The sequence below is a fragment of the Stegodyphus dumicola genome, chromosome 4 (genome assembly GCF_044657685.1).
Source record: "Stegodyphus dumicola isolate Sdum_Otavi_A_Nest chromosome 4, ASM4465768v1".
Taxonomy (NCBI): domain Eukaryota; kingdom Metazoa; phylum Arthropoda; class Arachnida; order Araneae; family Eresidae; genus Stegodyphus; species Stegodyphus dumicola.
In genome coordinates, this window is record NC_140771.1 from 135,746,630 (window position 1) to 135,763,066 (window position 16,437).

The following is a 16,437-nucleotide window of genomic DNA, read 5'->3' on the forward strand; positions in this document are numbered from 1 at the left end:
ACTGTGGCATAAATGCATTAATAAGCATTACATTACAATAATAAACAACGTGAACAATAAATGCAATAAATAAAACAAATCAAATGCTATCAAATACTAAATACGAATCAAATACTAAATACGAATCAAATCAAATACACATTTAAAAACAAAAAGGACCATGGTCTTATACTATTTAAATGTAAATAATGTAATGTAAATAATTTAAATGTACGTAATGTAAATAATTTACAATTATTTACATTATGTACTATGGCCATAGTAATGAGCTAACTTAACCTGTCGTAAAGAACGACTTTAGGTTCAGAGTTCGAAGACTTAGGATCCGAACTACGAGGTCATTCAGCCTGTTTAGGACTGTGTGCGGACCATCGCAAGGTGACCGTAATTCAGGCCTGACTCCTTTTCGTGAATCGGGTTCCACAACCACACCTTGTCTCCTTTGTTGAATCCATGTCCAGTAGCTCTCGCGTTGTATCTGATCTTCACTTTCTCCGTCGCCAAGTTCACTCGCTTTCGTGCGGAATGGTGCATCACTTCAAAACGGGCCTGGACATCTTGGATGTGTTCCTCAGGCGATGAAGGCGCATCTGTATGGCGATCAAACAGGTGGTCACAAGACAGACGAAGGTCTCGACCGGAGAGCATCTGTGATGGTGAATGCCCGGTAGTCTGGTATTTCTCTCCGACCCTATTAGAATTTCCGCAGCTTTCTGAATAGGGCCTTTCACATGAGACGTCGGCATTTCCAGGCGATGATTCCTTTTGAAGATGGATCGTCATGTCTTCAGATGCTGAGAACAGCTTATTGTTTTTGAAGTCTAAGGAAAAATTATATTTCCTTAGAAAGTCCAATCCGAGTATGCATGGATCTGTAATATCCGCCACATAAGCCGTATGATGTCCAGCAATAATTTATCATTGTATTCTTTATCCAAAGTACATAGAATCTAAGTTATCTATGAGTGAGAAGAAAGCACTAAGACTATTACTTCATGAAATAAATATGCATTTTGTACATACATCTTAGCTTCTCCCATAAAATCAGCTCCAGTTACTGGCACATATCTCTTCAATGAAAGCTTATAAAATGTTTCAACTTTTGTATGGTGGTTTAATTTGAAGAAAATAACTATAAATGAAGATCTCATATTCATCATATTTGCACACTGATGACATTGTCTGATAAAGTGCCGTGAATTTCACTTCCTTGCATTTTTCACAATTTTTACTTCCTTGTACAAAGTAAAAAGGAAGGATTGTAATCGCGAAAAATTTCAGGCAGCATATTTCAACGAAAATATCCATTTGGACTGCTTTCGAATGCAATTTAACGATGTTTTTGTGTGATATCTGTACATAAGGACAGAATAAAAGACTCCAAAAAAATTATAAAACTGCTTTAAAATGAATTCTGAAGAGAATTTTTCGTGGCGTGTGTACGAACATATGTACACATGTATCTCGCATAACTCAAAAACAAGTAGCCTCAGAACATTGAAATTTTGTATATAAGCCTACTATCACATGTAGATGTGCATCTCGTATTTTGGTTGCAATCGGCCACGTCAAACGTATATAAATATATTTATATATATATCCACTCTGTTACCCGGCTCATTGATCTTAGTTTCTTTACTCTTATATGATTGTAAATTGTATGTTTTTTGCTTTAAAAATGATTGAATTATGTTGTTCTTATCTTCCGGTTAAAGTTTTTATGCCTTTAGTAAATATGTATGCAATATTTTTAGAATTATCAACAATTTTAAAATTGTTTAAGTGTGGCTAAGCCTAATAATTTTTTGATGGTGGTCATTGCTTGTTTATATTTGAAACAGCAGAGTAGTGGATTTATTGCCAATCTAGAGAAATGTAACTTCACAACAACAAAGATAGCGCCATCATTTATTATTGCGAATTAAATCATGCTTAATCCTTTCAGGAATTTTTTCAACGAAATAAGTGTTTAAGATTTACTTCGTAATTTTTAATACAGATATTTTGAGTTTTTATGTATTTTTGCCTTGTCGCAAAGTGAGAACTGAATTAAATGAATGTGATCAATCGAAAACGATTGAGTATTTCACATTCAATCGAAAAACTGTTTCTTTTTTGTTTTGTTTGCTTAATTTCTTTTATACATCGTTGTAGCTTTATTATAGTATTTGGCCCACCAGTGGCCGAGCGGTAAAATCGCTGAACACTGGTAGTTCGGTCCGAGGTTCGAATCCCGCGAACGGGCTGGCTGCATGGGCGTTTTCGTGGTTTTCCCCATGTGTAACGTGTATACGAGCCAGTTTCCCTTAGAAAGTCCTCCACGAAAGGCATCCCTCCCCTTAGGCAGATAGCCCTAGTGTGCTTTGCCGTATTCTCAATACACACACACATTATTATAGTATTTGAATAGAACATGTGGCAACGATTAGATAATTCTTTAAATGATATAAATTTTGTGCATTCTGAGTTATAATATGAATGAAATATAATACTGTTAAGTGAACCTAGTGCCATAGTGTCGCTATGGTAAACAAATAGTGTGAATTTTAAAGAATGCGTGTGGTGTACATATCAGATTTTTTGTTTACTGTAGTACAATAAGTTTTTAATTACTTTATAAGTTTCTGTTAGCTATTGCTGTTTTTATGCTCTGCAAATCTTAATCAACTCTAATCAATGGTTTGAAGAAATTTGACAGCCCTTTGGCATATGCAAAAATAATTAACTTTAGTTCCTAGAATTTTTTTTATGGGAGAGAAAAGAACGTTTATAAAATTATTCATGTTTTCTGTGTATGCTTTCTCAGACTGAAGGGGGAAAAAGTTAGTAAAGCATAGATAAGTCATCCTTGAACTCATATTAACTTATGATATTTTAAAATATCTATATCAATATTTTTCACTGTTTAAAATATGAAATAGGTTGTTTGCTTATTAAATGTTTAATAATATTTTAATTTCTATTAGAATTAAGGGTGCGATTGGAAGAGCCAATAATTATGTGTGTTGTTGGAAATAAATGTGATATGAATGCATATCGACAAGTTGGACTGAGAGAAGCTAATGAATATGCAATTTCAATTGGTGCCTTGTATCATGAAACATCAGCCTTAAGTAGTGAAGGTAAACAAGTGTTAAAAGTATTTTTTATTAAAAAAAACTTGTGTAACATTTAATATTTGACTTTTTCTAATTTACTGATTTTCCCCCTATTCTGCCTTTTGTTTGTTTTGTGTTCTAATAATTGAAGTAGCAAGTGTCTGAAAAACAAATCTGTACACTATACATATATGTGTATATATATATATATATATATATATATATATATATATATATATTTTCTTTTATGAAGGTGCGATCCCCACCCTCAGTTCATGTATATGTGTGTGTTTGAAGGGAGAGCATTTTGCAAGGAAGAAATGTTATCTCATAAAATTATTTTTTAAATGTATTGCATTGCATAATATTATGTTCAAAATTAATACATAAAAAAGATCTTGTACTTGAACTCAAAATAAAAGCAGTGGATTATAATAATCTGCTACAAGTTTGGAAAAGGCAAGGAGCTAAACATGAAACAATCTTAGCATTTTTCGAATCTATCAAGAATAATAATAAGAAATGGGCAGGGGGCTTGATATTTGGTGTTTTATGTTAAACAAAGTTTGAAATTAAAATTCAAAAATATAGTTTTTAAAAATATATTTATTAAGAAAATTGCACACGGATCGCAGATTAATTACTTTGCTATGAGCTTCAACTACTATGAGTTTTTATTAGTCGATTTAGTTTATTAGCTTAAGACCATTCATGATAATTTTTTTCAATTAAGGTAAAATCACATCTTGCACGCGGTGGCAGCACTGTTATTTTGGCTAGAGTCAAGAGCTCAAAGCTAAGTTCGTACATTCACAAAGTTCTTATCAGCGAGTGAATTGAGCGCTGGAATCTTAAAACCTTGTAATATTCAGAATATGTCTTATAATTCAGTTTCTAATTCATATAGACACTATTTACACAGTCTTTTAGATATGCAAAATGTTGAAACTTGCAATTTCTTAATCATGTGACGTGATCCAGTTAATGGGAAAGTTTCTTTCCGAAGTTGATATTAGATTTATCTTCAAGGCAAAATTTTATAAAAGTTTAACTGCAGGTACTTGAATCATTTAAATAAATTCATTTAATTTTCGGATCGCAGTTTTTATTCGGACTTATCCAAAATAAAAACTGCGATCAAATCTTCGCAAATCATTTCAAGCAACTTAAAACATTCGCTTATCCCATCTGTTGCGAATTGTGCCAGATTATATGCTCTTCCCAAAATTCATAAAAGTGGTATTCCTTTCCGCCCTATTGTATCAAATTTAGGTACTGCCTCATATCCATTAGCTAAATATTTAGTTTCTAGATTTTCCACTCTATTAGACAATAACATTTACACCATAAAAAATTCACTCATGGTTTCTTTTGATGTAAAATCATTATTCACCAATGTCCCAGTGGAGGGTGCATTAAGATGTCTAGAAACCAGACTTCGCGAATTTCATTTCTCTTGCATCGAAATTGATGAGCTAATTTCTCTCACTCAACTCTGTTTGAAACAAACACATTTTGTTTTCCAAAATAAATATTACAAGCAAACTGAGGGATTAGCCATGGGAAGCCCCCTCAGTCCCATCCTGGCTGATATCTACATGCATTATTATGAATCAAAATTATTTGAAACTTTAAACTTCCCGGCATGGTTCCGCTACGTAGACGATACTTTTACCCTGTTTGAAGGTAATAAAGATGATTTAAATAGAGTTCTTTCAACAATGAATTCTATTGATCCTGCTATTCAGTTCACTTTTGAACTTGAGACTTGCAATTCTCTTCCGTTTCTCGACGTTCTGGTCACACGTAACACATCCAACTTCAGTACTACAGTTTACCGTAAAGAGTCATCGGTTTGCCTTCCACCACACTTTAAATCATGTCATCCGACTAAACAAAAGTTAGCTTCATTTTATTCCTATGTTTTCCGTGCTCTTCAAGTTTGCTCCTCCAAACTAGCCCTTGATGAAGAACTAAATTATTTAAAAGCAATAGCTATTGACAGGGGCTTTTCACCCAACATTATTAATCAAGCAGTTAAAAAATTCTCATCTCAACACACTAAAAGCCACACTCTTATTTTAGGAGATTATAAAAATTCTGTTGTCATTCCCTTCTTTCCATCAATTAGCTATAAAGTTGCACATATTTTGCAGAAATTTAACTTTCGGGTTGTTTACTCTCCCATCAATAAAATTCCAACTTCTATACTCAAGGACCCCATTCTGGATATGAATTCCTGGGGTATTTATAGGATTCCTTGCCAGTGCGGTTTAATTTACATTGGCCAAACTAAGAGAGCCTTAAAATTTCGCGTCAAAGAACATGAGGCATATGTTAGAAAAAAGGAAACACAGAAGTCTTCTGTTGCTCAACATTGTTGGTCCGAAAATCACACTTTCAATTTTTCTGCTGCCAAAATTATTCAAAAAACATCTTCCATTGGAGAACTGGATTTTCTAGAGGCATTTCACATTCATAAAAATCTTTCTGTTCTAGTTAACGATCCTAATTCCAATCCAAATTTGCCTTCGGCTTTTAGAGAAATTATGTTTTAGTTCTGGTTTCGCCAACAGATGGCGCCACTTGCTTATTCTTGTCCAGGCTTTCTTATCTTATCTAAACATTATTTCCTATCTTGTTCATTTGCGGTTTTGCAGCTGAAGATGATGGTTCGGTAAAACCATCGAAACTAGTCCTGTGAAAAATTTTGTAAATTAATGCTGATTTTTGTTGTTTGACTTCTGAATTAGTAAATAATAGTTGATAAGCAAAGTCCTTAAGCTGCTTTAACACATAACTCAAAGTCCATTTTCTGCTTTATCAAAGAAATAAAAGTAGAAGAACAAACAATTTCTATTTACATATGTACAGATTTGCTACTACCAGCATGAGTTGTGGTGAATCGTTCTAGGTTTTTTTAACAGTATTTTCAACTGTTGAGCCATATTTTACAGTTTCTTGAATGGCTCAATAAGCAGATTTTTGCATTCTTTGAAAGAAATTATGTGCTGTGATTAGAATTTCATCATGGCTGCCTTTCATCTTTAATTTTTTATGGATGTGGGAATTTCGAACAAACCATGAAGCATTTACAATGGCTGTAAGTATTTTGTTTTGCAGGAAATTAATCTTTAAATGAAGTATGCAATTAAATTTCTGGAATTTAATCTTTATTTTCTCAACATAATGAAAAACAAAATGAATGATTGAATGAAAAAGAAATAAAGAATTAAATAAATCTTAAATTTGTTTAGTTTCCCAAATTAAAAAAAAAAAAAAAAATCAAACCAGTATTGAGAGGGTAGAATTATTTCGAGTGTAAACTTATAAATACTTGACATAGAATGCTAAATTAGATACAGAAAATTTGGAAAAATCAGAAACTTCTTTATTCTAAGAATTCGTAATAACACATTTGAAGAATATCTTTCAGAACTGCCACAAGCTGATATATCTCATCCAGATACACTGAAATTACAGTTGCATTCTTTTTTAAAATACTTCTTAGTCCTTCCTTTTTGTAAGCTTGTCCTAAATTTTTTATTTAAAATGTTTAACAGTTTTTTTAGGTTAGGTTTCAAAAGATCCAAACAATGAAAAAAGTGCGTAACATGTTGGATTTTTGAATTTCAGATGTGTTTCAAGATATTAGATTTCATGGGATTTGGGGATTTGAATGTCCCATCTTTTTTTTAAAACTTAATTTAGCAGATCTAGAAAAAAGCAGCTGATAAAGGGTGTATACAAGCAACTGATAAGGGACCATACAACTGTCATAGTAGACCCTTATGCCAATGACAAGATTCTTGATAAATATTTATGGAAATAAATCCCACTCTTCCAACAACTAAAGAATTGTTTGAGAGCATCAAATTGTGTATATTATCTAAATTTTGAGTGCATTGCATTATAACAAAAATCTGTTATTAGTGTGCTTAGATGTTTTTCACTTTTTGGCACTAGTAATGCATAGAATTTCTAGTCTTTGAGGTCATAGCATTATGTTATTAGGGTATTCATTTTTCAGAAGTCTGTGAAATAAGTTTTGTTAAAGAATAATCATATTTCCCTTGTGTATGCTCTCATTGTGCATGTTCAGTGAGCAAGTGGCAGATGTAGTATGTTTCAGAATCCTTGGCCAAGGCATATTTATTATTAGAGAAGTCAAACAACAAGAATCAGCATAATATTGGGTTATAATGAAAGTTTTCCACCAAAAAATATTCATAATAAAGATAGAAAAAACATGAAAGCCTTTAGTTTGAGTAGTAATCACCACCCAAATCTATGATTTTCTGCCACCATTTTGGTAGTTTTCCAAAGCCTTTCGTAAATACACTTTTCTTTGGTAAATCCACTTTTCATCACAAGTGATGATCTGCCTCAGAATTTTATCCTTGTGTTGATATTTGAGCAGATTAGTGCAGGGCCAAACAATTCTGTCCTTGTCTGCTTAAGTCAGGTCATGTGGCACCCAGCAATTGAACACGCACGTCGAAGTTTATGCGAAGCGATGCATTGCATGGCTAATGGACCTGGCACTAATGTCTGACTCCTTAGAAAGCTCTCAAGTAGTTGCATACTGATCTTCTTCCACAAATTCTCCCAGGCAGGCCTCGTAAGCATCAGTAGGCCAGCCAGAGTGCTCTGCTTTTTTAATGTCATAGTCCTTGTTTTTGAACTTTTGATACCAAACCTTTACAGTGTCATAGGATACGACTTTCTGTAGCTGACGTTTTGCAACAGAACTAAAAGTAAACGTTGGTTCTAATCTGGTAGCATGATAATTCCATTTCAGATACCTTGTACTTACTGATAGTGATATTTTTTTTACAAATTTCACAACAGTGTTCTAAAGCAAGTCTCTTTCCATCAGATGCCCAATAATCATTTGACAAAATATGATTAACACACCAACGTGAACTGTTTGCACAGACAATATTTGCGGTGGCGGGAAACTTTCGTAAAGACCTGATATATTTTAATGTATACATGTTGATATTTCAAACTATGTTTAATGCGAAATATGTTATTCATTGTTTATTTATTAAATGCATAATTTTTTTCAGTTACATATGAAATTAAAAGGCCAGCTATCATGCATTCAACTTATCAAAAGCTCAAGTAACTGGAATATTTAAAAACTGTAGAAACTCTCCCTCCTTACTCCAAAAAATGAAGCAGTGTTCTTTATAATGGCTTGCAAAGCCATTTTAAACAACTCATGACACAGTTGCCAAAGTTGATTTATCATCAGTTATAGATAGGTGGGATATTCACCTTGTGTTTATGTAAATCCTATTGAGTCTGAAAAGAGCTGGTTTATTTTTGTAAACAAGCTTGTTACTTACCGAACTGAATTAATTGGATGAGGAATATACCTCTAATGAAATTTGAGGAAATGCATATAATTTAATATTCCGTATAAGGAAGTCGTGGTGGGCACATTAGATTTTTAATATGTTCAACAATTAATATATTGCACATCCACCATTCAGCTTTTCACCCACTTTCTGGATAGTCATGCTTTTACTATATCTTTACTCAGGCATTGACAAAAGTAATGAAAATTTTTATAAAATTGAAATTGATTTTTGTTTTTAAGCATTTACTTTGTCTTGCTTGATTCCTTGTATTTGTAGGCATATTATAGATATTTTGTATTCTACATGTTGTAAGTTGAAATTGATTTGCATACATATTAATTTAAGTGACATCCACTTAGTAAATGCTTCAGAGCTACGAGGCGTATTCGGAAACTAAGTACCGTTTTGAAAAAAAAAAAAAATAGTAAAACAATTTTTTCGAATCCAATTTTAATTTTACATGAAAATATATGTCTTAAACTATTTTTCAACATAGTTTCCGCCAATGATCAAACACTTGTCATAGCGGGTGACCAGTTTTTGTATACCATCATCAAAGAAACTTCCCGCCAGTTTCGATAACCACAACTCCACAGCATTTTTTGTATCATCGTCAGATCCAAAGTGCGCTCGCGCTTCATGTGCAGGAACAAGTGATAGTAGGACAGCGGCAAGTCCAGTCTGTACGGCGGGTGATCGAACTGCTCCCAATGAAACTGTCGAATTAACGATTGAGTGACACCAGCAGTATGGGGCCAAGCATTGTCATGGAGCAACACAATTCCTTTACTGAGCATTCCTCTTCGTTTGTTTTGAATGGCACGCCTTAGTTTTGTTAAAGCCTCACAATTTCATGCCGCATTTAATGGTTTCACCTCTGGGAAGAAATTCAGTAAGCAAAACGCCTTTCCTATCCCAGAAGACAGTGCACATGATTTTTTGTGATGACATTGTCACTTTGAACTTTTGTTTTTTCGGAGAATGAGTGTGTCTCCACTCCATCGATTGTTGTTTCGATTCTGGTGTGAAATGACACACCCAAGTTTCATCACCTGTCACAATTTGGTTTAAAAAGTTTTCTCCCTCATCAAACTGTACCGTGTGAGAAATGTCCGGGCACTACCAAGTCGCTTTGTTTGTGAACATCAGTGAGCATTTTTGGAACCCATGGGGAACACAGTTTGCGATAATTCAAGCGGTCAGACACAATTTCGAACAAAACAGTAAGTGAAATTTGTGGAAATTCCTCTGAAAGAGTTGTCATTGTGAAGCGTGTGTTCTCATGAATTGCTTCATCAACTTGCCTTACCAAATGATCGGTGACAACAGAAGGCCGACCACTCAGAGCCTCGGCGTGGACATTCGTTCGACCTGCATTAAACATTCTTACCCACTTTCTCACCATTCCATCACTTATTGCGTATTCACTGTAAACTTCTGTCACTTGACGATAAATTTCGGCCGGTTTAACATTCCTCGCATTCAAAAATTTAATCACGGCACGAATCTTACAGTCAGCGGGAGAACTAATTGTCTTAAACTTTTTTGAATGCGCACAGCAAACTGAAAACACAACATAGAGCAACCAAAATGGCGACAATTGAAAGTCAGTGAACAAGAAAGATTGTGTGCATGCGCGGGACACCTACCACAGTGCTGCGACGGCGCTAGAATGAAACGGTACTTAGTTTCCGAATACGCTACGTATAATTACATTTTTCCTTATGAATAATCAAAGATTTACAGTTTTTGGCTTGGTTTTATGCACATCCCTTTATTTTCATCATTTTTATAAATATTAAGCCATTTAAATGTGTTTCTATGGGTTTTCAATGGATTGCTTATAAATTTTATCAGTTATTTAATCACCATATTAAGTGTATAAGAACTGGATTGAACATACTTTTCGAATAGCTTTAACTGTTGTTTATTTAAATATGTGGTGATATGGATTAAACTTGTATTTTTAGGTGTTGAAGGAGTATTTTTGGATATTGCTCAAGAACTCATTAGACAACACAGTATCGCTCAAAAAGAAAGTGATACTGATCCATTGTTTCAGGAAGGAAGAATCATTCGGGTAACTTCTGGTCGTCATGGTCATGCAGAGGAATCAGATGATGAAAAATCTTTCTTATGTTGTTAGAAAATGTTCATGATTAGATGCTTTTAAGGTTTTGTTTTCACCGACGATCTACTCTAATGAACTGCTAATGCATTTATTGTACTTTTTTCATTAGACATTTTAATACATACTTCTCCTTTCTATTGATCAGTGATTTCTCTTCCGGTGAAATAAGCAGTACTTTGAATAATTTTTTATGAATGTAAAACTGAATGAATTATATTAAGCCAAATGAATTATGGAAAAAATTTATGAACTTATACAAATCTGACAGGAATGAAATATTTTTATTTTATAAACTACTTATCACACCGAAATTTCTTAGAACTAGTCTTGTAACCATCAACAAAGTTAATCAAATATTATTATATCATTAATTTAAGATAAAGTATCTTGCAATTTAAGGGTGTTGACTTTTCATGCACATTATACTATTGTTAAATATCAGCTCAAATATTTCTAGTCATCAGTTAAAATAACTACCATTAAAAACATAAAAGTAATTTTTTATCTGCTAGAATATTTTTAAAATTTGATCATTTTTATTTTAAAATTTATTAGTATATGAATCTTGCAATATTTTTTAAACATCTATCATCTCAGATAAAAATCATTTTTGAGCAAAGGTTCATGTTAAAAAAATCTTACTTTAATTAAAATACTTGTAAAACTTTGATAATTCATTTTCAAAGTACTGTTAAATTACATTGAATTCAAAGAAATGTAATGACAGAATGATTACTTTTTATATAAACTCTTTGTGTGTGCAAAATATAGAACAATGCAAATTTTTCAATGCATGTTTTTTAAATATTTCTTTTATAATTATCTCTAACTGAAGTTTGATAATATAATATTTTGCAAGGCTTTCTGTGCTTTAAAGAGCAGCTATAAAATTTTATAATTAATAAGGACAATTTAAGAGCTTTCATTAAAGCATTATTTTTTATGTTTATTTTCTATATGCATAAAGACGTACAATTGTTGTTTAGTTTTGGTTACTTTTTTCTTCAAGTCTGAACTATATGGAATAGATTTATTGTAAATTTTAAGCATTTTCAGAATGCAGTTTTCATATATTTCCTGCATGCAATTTTCTGTTTTAAAATAAATTTTTTGTCTGATCTTTATTTGTGTGTTTGAAAATTAATGCATAAACATAGCTGATCAACTGCAGCACAATTAAAGCATCTGCCAGTTATGTCAGCTGTTTTCCATTAGAGCCATTCATCAGTTTTACAACAAAGAGGAAATTTTATGAATTTTCTTCAATTACTTTCCTGTTTAATTCTCAATCAGAAAATTTGGATTTTTTTTAATTACTTGTAAAGTTGATTATCAGTAGTTACCTTGATAGTATCTAAAACAAAAACCTGCCTTTAACTGAAAAATTAATTTTAGAAATTTATCAAAGCTTAACAATAAATAAATGAGATTTCCATAATGTGCTGTCATAAAAAACATATGTTGCTTCTTGCTTATTAACATTGTAAAAGTAAATAATTTGAATATATAATAAGCATGCGTGTATACATGCATATGTATTATATATCTCTCGTATTTAGCATCAGTTATCCAAGGTGCTGAAAAACGTGATCTCAAAATATATTTATGTAACCTAGATGTACATTTTTAAGTTTCTTAAAATAAAATGCAGAATTTTATAAAAACTATGTCAGCAGGCTGACTCCAGATTCCAGAGAGAAAAAGAATTCAACATGGAATAAAAATACTAGTGAATAAAAAAAACATTGCTTTAACTAGCTGAAGTTTGAAAATTGTTTGTAAAAATATTTAAGGAATTCAGTACATAAAACTTAAAATTTTTGATAATAAATTTAGGAAACACAAACACATATTGAAAACAATATCTGCTTGTTTTGGCAATTCATATTTTCACACTGGATGAAACAGTAATGCTGACTTTTTGACTGAAGCAGTTTTGGATGGAAAATTTTTATTGATTATATCTCCATGGACTTAAAGACTTTGAAATCTTTAGGTAATTAAATATAAAGAATTTTATATATTGGAATTTTTACTATACAGGAACCATATACAGTATTATGATAGCTGCCTCAGTTGTGTTAAGGAGGATATATTTCAGCAAATAGACACAAAAAGCTAAAATATTAGCAATTTGACACCAGATAGCCACAAAAAACAAGCATTTGAATTAAAACTCCTTCAGAACTTTAAATTCATGAAGTAATATATGTAATAATATATTTAAATACTAAATAGTACTTTTGAGAATATTTTTTCATATCTAAATTATCAAAAATAATTAATTAAGCTATTGTTCATGACTGATAAAACTTGCTTTTTAATTCAAATTTTCTGTCCATCTCTTCGTGGTAAAATTTATTTACTTTGATTATACAGTCCCCCTCCATCCTTTTTCTGACACATGAGAGACTTTTTTTTTTTTTTTTCCATTCCTTTTATTGAGTGTATTCTCCCTAAAAAGCATAAGTTTACATTATGATATATTTTTTAGTATACTGAGTTATCTGGAAAGTTCTGTGTTTTTTTTAATGATAAATACAAATGAAGCAGAACAAATGAACATTTCATTGAATCACATAAGCATCATTTTGTTCTATGATTTTTTGCCATCTCTCCAGCAGCTGGAAAACACTTTTAAAAAAAAGTTCAGGCACTTGCCTGTTCAGCATTGGCCACTCCTATAGCAAAAGTGGTGGCCATTTTATTGTGGAGGCACCTAATAGGCAGCCACTGTTGCCTTCTATGGACAGTTACAACCATGCCTTCACCGGGATCTGAGCCCAGGCTCTTTGGTACCACAGTAGGCTCCCCTAACCATCTGGGCAGCGTTTTAAAAAAAAAGTCATTTGGTTTTACTAGTGAAAAAGTTACGAAGGTGCTGCTTGACAGTGTTCCAGGAACTTGGTGAATTTTGATGTGGAGAGATGAAAATCCAAAGGAAAAGGTATGTTGAATATGGAAAGTGACATGAAGCATCACAGCCATACTCAATACAACTTTATCTGACACACATTGCAGTATGAAAAAGCTTGGCTGTGATAAAAGACAACACTTATGTCATGAATATTCTTTTGACATAAATGAGACAATTTAAGGGTATACATATCACTGTTTTGCAATAAAATCCTCCTCATAAAACTGATAGTCGTTTGCATATCTCAGAACTCCTTTATTTCAAAACTAACTTTAAAAATGCAGCATCATCACCCATGCTTAAAAATGAGTTTTCTTTTTCTTTCCCCCCCCATGGAAAAATTACCTTTTTAGATAGTACTACTGAAGTAAAAACTTTTATCATAGACCAACTGCAAATTTGTCCTTAGATAAATTATACAGGTATTATAAATACAAAACCTAAAATAAGTTAACAAAATTTCAGTAAGCCTGAGCAAATATTTTAAATTTATTATGATAGATCATAAGATCATTGACTGAAGCTGGCATGTAAATTGGAAAAATGAAGATATTTCATGGATTCATCCAAAATAAAATTAGAGGTAGATTTACTTTCCTAATGTGAAAGAAAATTTGTTCTACCTTTGTTACTTGAGAACACAAAACAAACAAATGAGCATTATTTAAAACATACATTATGAAGATCATCAGAAGTACATACAAAGTGTGTAATCAGGACATCCATTATCCAGAATGATCTATAATACGGACCTCAAAGCCACAAACTTACGCATACACTTAAAGCCAGTAAAGCGTTTACACATGCGTGGCTTCCGATAGTGAAGAAAGTGACATTATTAAGAAGTTATTGAAAACGAAAAAATTTCGATTGACAATTTAGTCGGTATTCTCGACACAGCAATTAAAGGATTTGAACAGTGGAACTTTGTAACTGAACAAGAAATTATGTCTGTTTATAGAAGAGAGAATTAAAGAGAAAGTATCAGCACAAAAAATGAAGCAACTTAAACAACTTACATTGAAAGAAATGTTTAATAAAGTAAACAAATAAATATTAAGCCCTTTTTTTTTTGTAAATTTTGATAACCTTTAGATCATAATTGCTCTTTATTTCATAAATTATGGTTTTATATTTTTAATTGTATAATTTCTGCCTGCCATCTTACCAGATTTAAATTGATGATCTATAATCCGGAATTGCCAAAATCCCGAGTCCAGATTACAGACTTTGTACTGTATTTCTATGTTCTTTTAAAAGCTACGGCATTGCTAATATTTATAGCAAGTAAGTTTTGCCAAATGTTATTGTTTTTTTTTTTTTTTTTTTTTTTTTTTATGCAGTTTGATTAGTTGATCAAATTCAATATTTTTGTTGACCAGTTTCTTTGTAATGTTAAAAACAACCTCTAACATTATAAAGAAAATTCCCTGTGATAATACTGTGGCTGGTGAGAAAAATAATGCACATGAAGCCTTCAATACAATATCCCAGCTTTATTTAACATTTATCTCAGCTTTATCTAAACTTTTATATCATTAAATTAGTTTTCAAAGTAAATGGATCAAACAGATGTGGAATTTAAGAGCACTGTTGTAGCAAAGTGAGTTTAAATACTTGATTTCTTTAAAATTCCTATGTAATAGTGAAAAATAATGTTTCAATTCTGTAATATGGATATCAGAATTACTATAGAAAGTTAAATAAAAATTTAAAAAAATGTTTTTGCATGCACATTAGTATAAACAGAATTTTAAAGTAAGCATTTGAACAAATATTACACCAGCAATGATTTCAACATAAAAAAAGAAAAACTTATTTTTTATTATCTGGTTCTCTTCCGCATATATATCTATCCTCTTGCAGAAATTTATGTGAAAACTGATGTTATATTCATCTGCTGAATATATTATTATTCAGTCTCCATACAATCAAATAATTACAAATGCATCCCCAGGTTATTAGAACTTAATTTCCATTCTTTTCTTTTAATCTCTTTTATATAGAAGTATTAGCATATACCCAAATATCTAAATATGTAGTTTCAAATACCTTAATATATGGATATTATTCATAAATTCAATGCTTGTATAGTTATTATAAAATATTAAAAATACCAGTATATAATACTACAGTATTTTTTTTTCTGCATAATCTTCTGTCATAATGCATTAATTTTCCTGTAATAGATATTTTTTTTTTTCAAATTTCATATTTCATTTCAATCTCTGAACCCTTTGTGGTTCACTAAACTTTAAAGTCGGTATTTCAACAAGAAAAGTTGTATGCAGTCTATCTAGGCCTAAAGGAGTATACAGATAAAAGTTTGTAAAAGTTGCACTTACTGTTTCAATTCTGTGGGTGTTCCATGAGGTGGAACAGTGTGCCACCAGAGCTCTTAAAAATGCGACTAAGCACTTTCCATATCAAACATATCTTGTTCCTTTGGATTTTCATCTCTCCACATCAAAATTCACCAAGTTCCTGGAAGACTGTCAAGCAGCACCTTCATAACTTTTTCACTAGTAAAACCAAATGACTTTTTTTAAAACGCTGCCCTGATGGTTAGGGGAGCCTACTGTGGTACCAGAGAGCTCAGATGGGCTCAGATCCCGGTGAAGGCATGGTTGTAACCGTCCATAGAAGGCAACAATGGCTGCTTATTAGGTGCCTCCACAATAAAATGGCCACCACTTTTGCTTTAGGAGTGGCCAATGCTGAATAGGCAAGTGCCTGAACTTTTTTTTAAAAAAGAGTTTTCCAGCTGCTGGAGAGATTTCAAAAAATCATAGAACGAAATGATGCTTATGTGATTCAATGAAATGTTCATTTGTTCTGCTTCATTTGTATTTATCATTAAAAAAAAACACAGAACTTTCCAGATAACTCAGTATATTAAAAAATATATCATAATGTAGACTG

The 16,437-nt window shown here is 31.9% G+C and overlaps 1 protein-coding gene across 2 annotated transcripts in view; it reads left to right on the forward strand.

Moving 5' to 3' along the window:
* The window catches only part of LOC118190770 (ras-related protein Rab-31-like), a 38,257-nt gene extending 26,535 nt beyond the window's left edge, over positions 1–11,722 (forward strand). For both annotated transcript variants that reach the window (XM_035361539.2, XM_035361540.2), the window contains exons 6-7: positions 2,967–3,122; positions 10,438–11,722. In XM_035361539.2, coding sequence (XP_035217430.1) covers positions 2,967–3,122; positions 10,438–10,613 — 332 coding nt within the window. In that variant the 3' untranslated portion in view covers positions 10,614–11,722. The remainder of the gene's footprint in view (positions 1–2,966; positions 3,123–10,437) is intronic.
* The last annotated feature ends 4,715 nt before the right edge of the window (positions 11,723–16,437 follow it).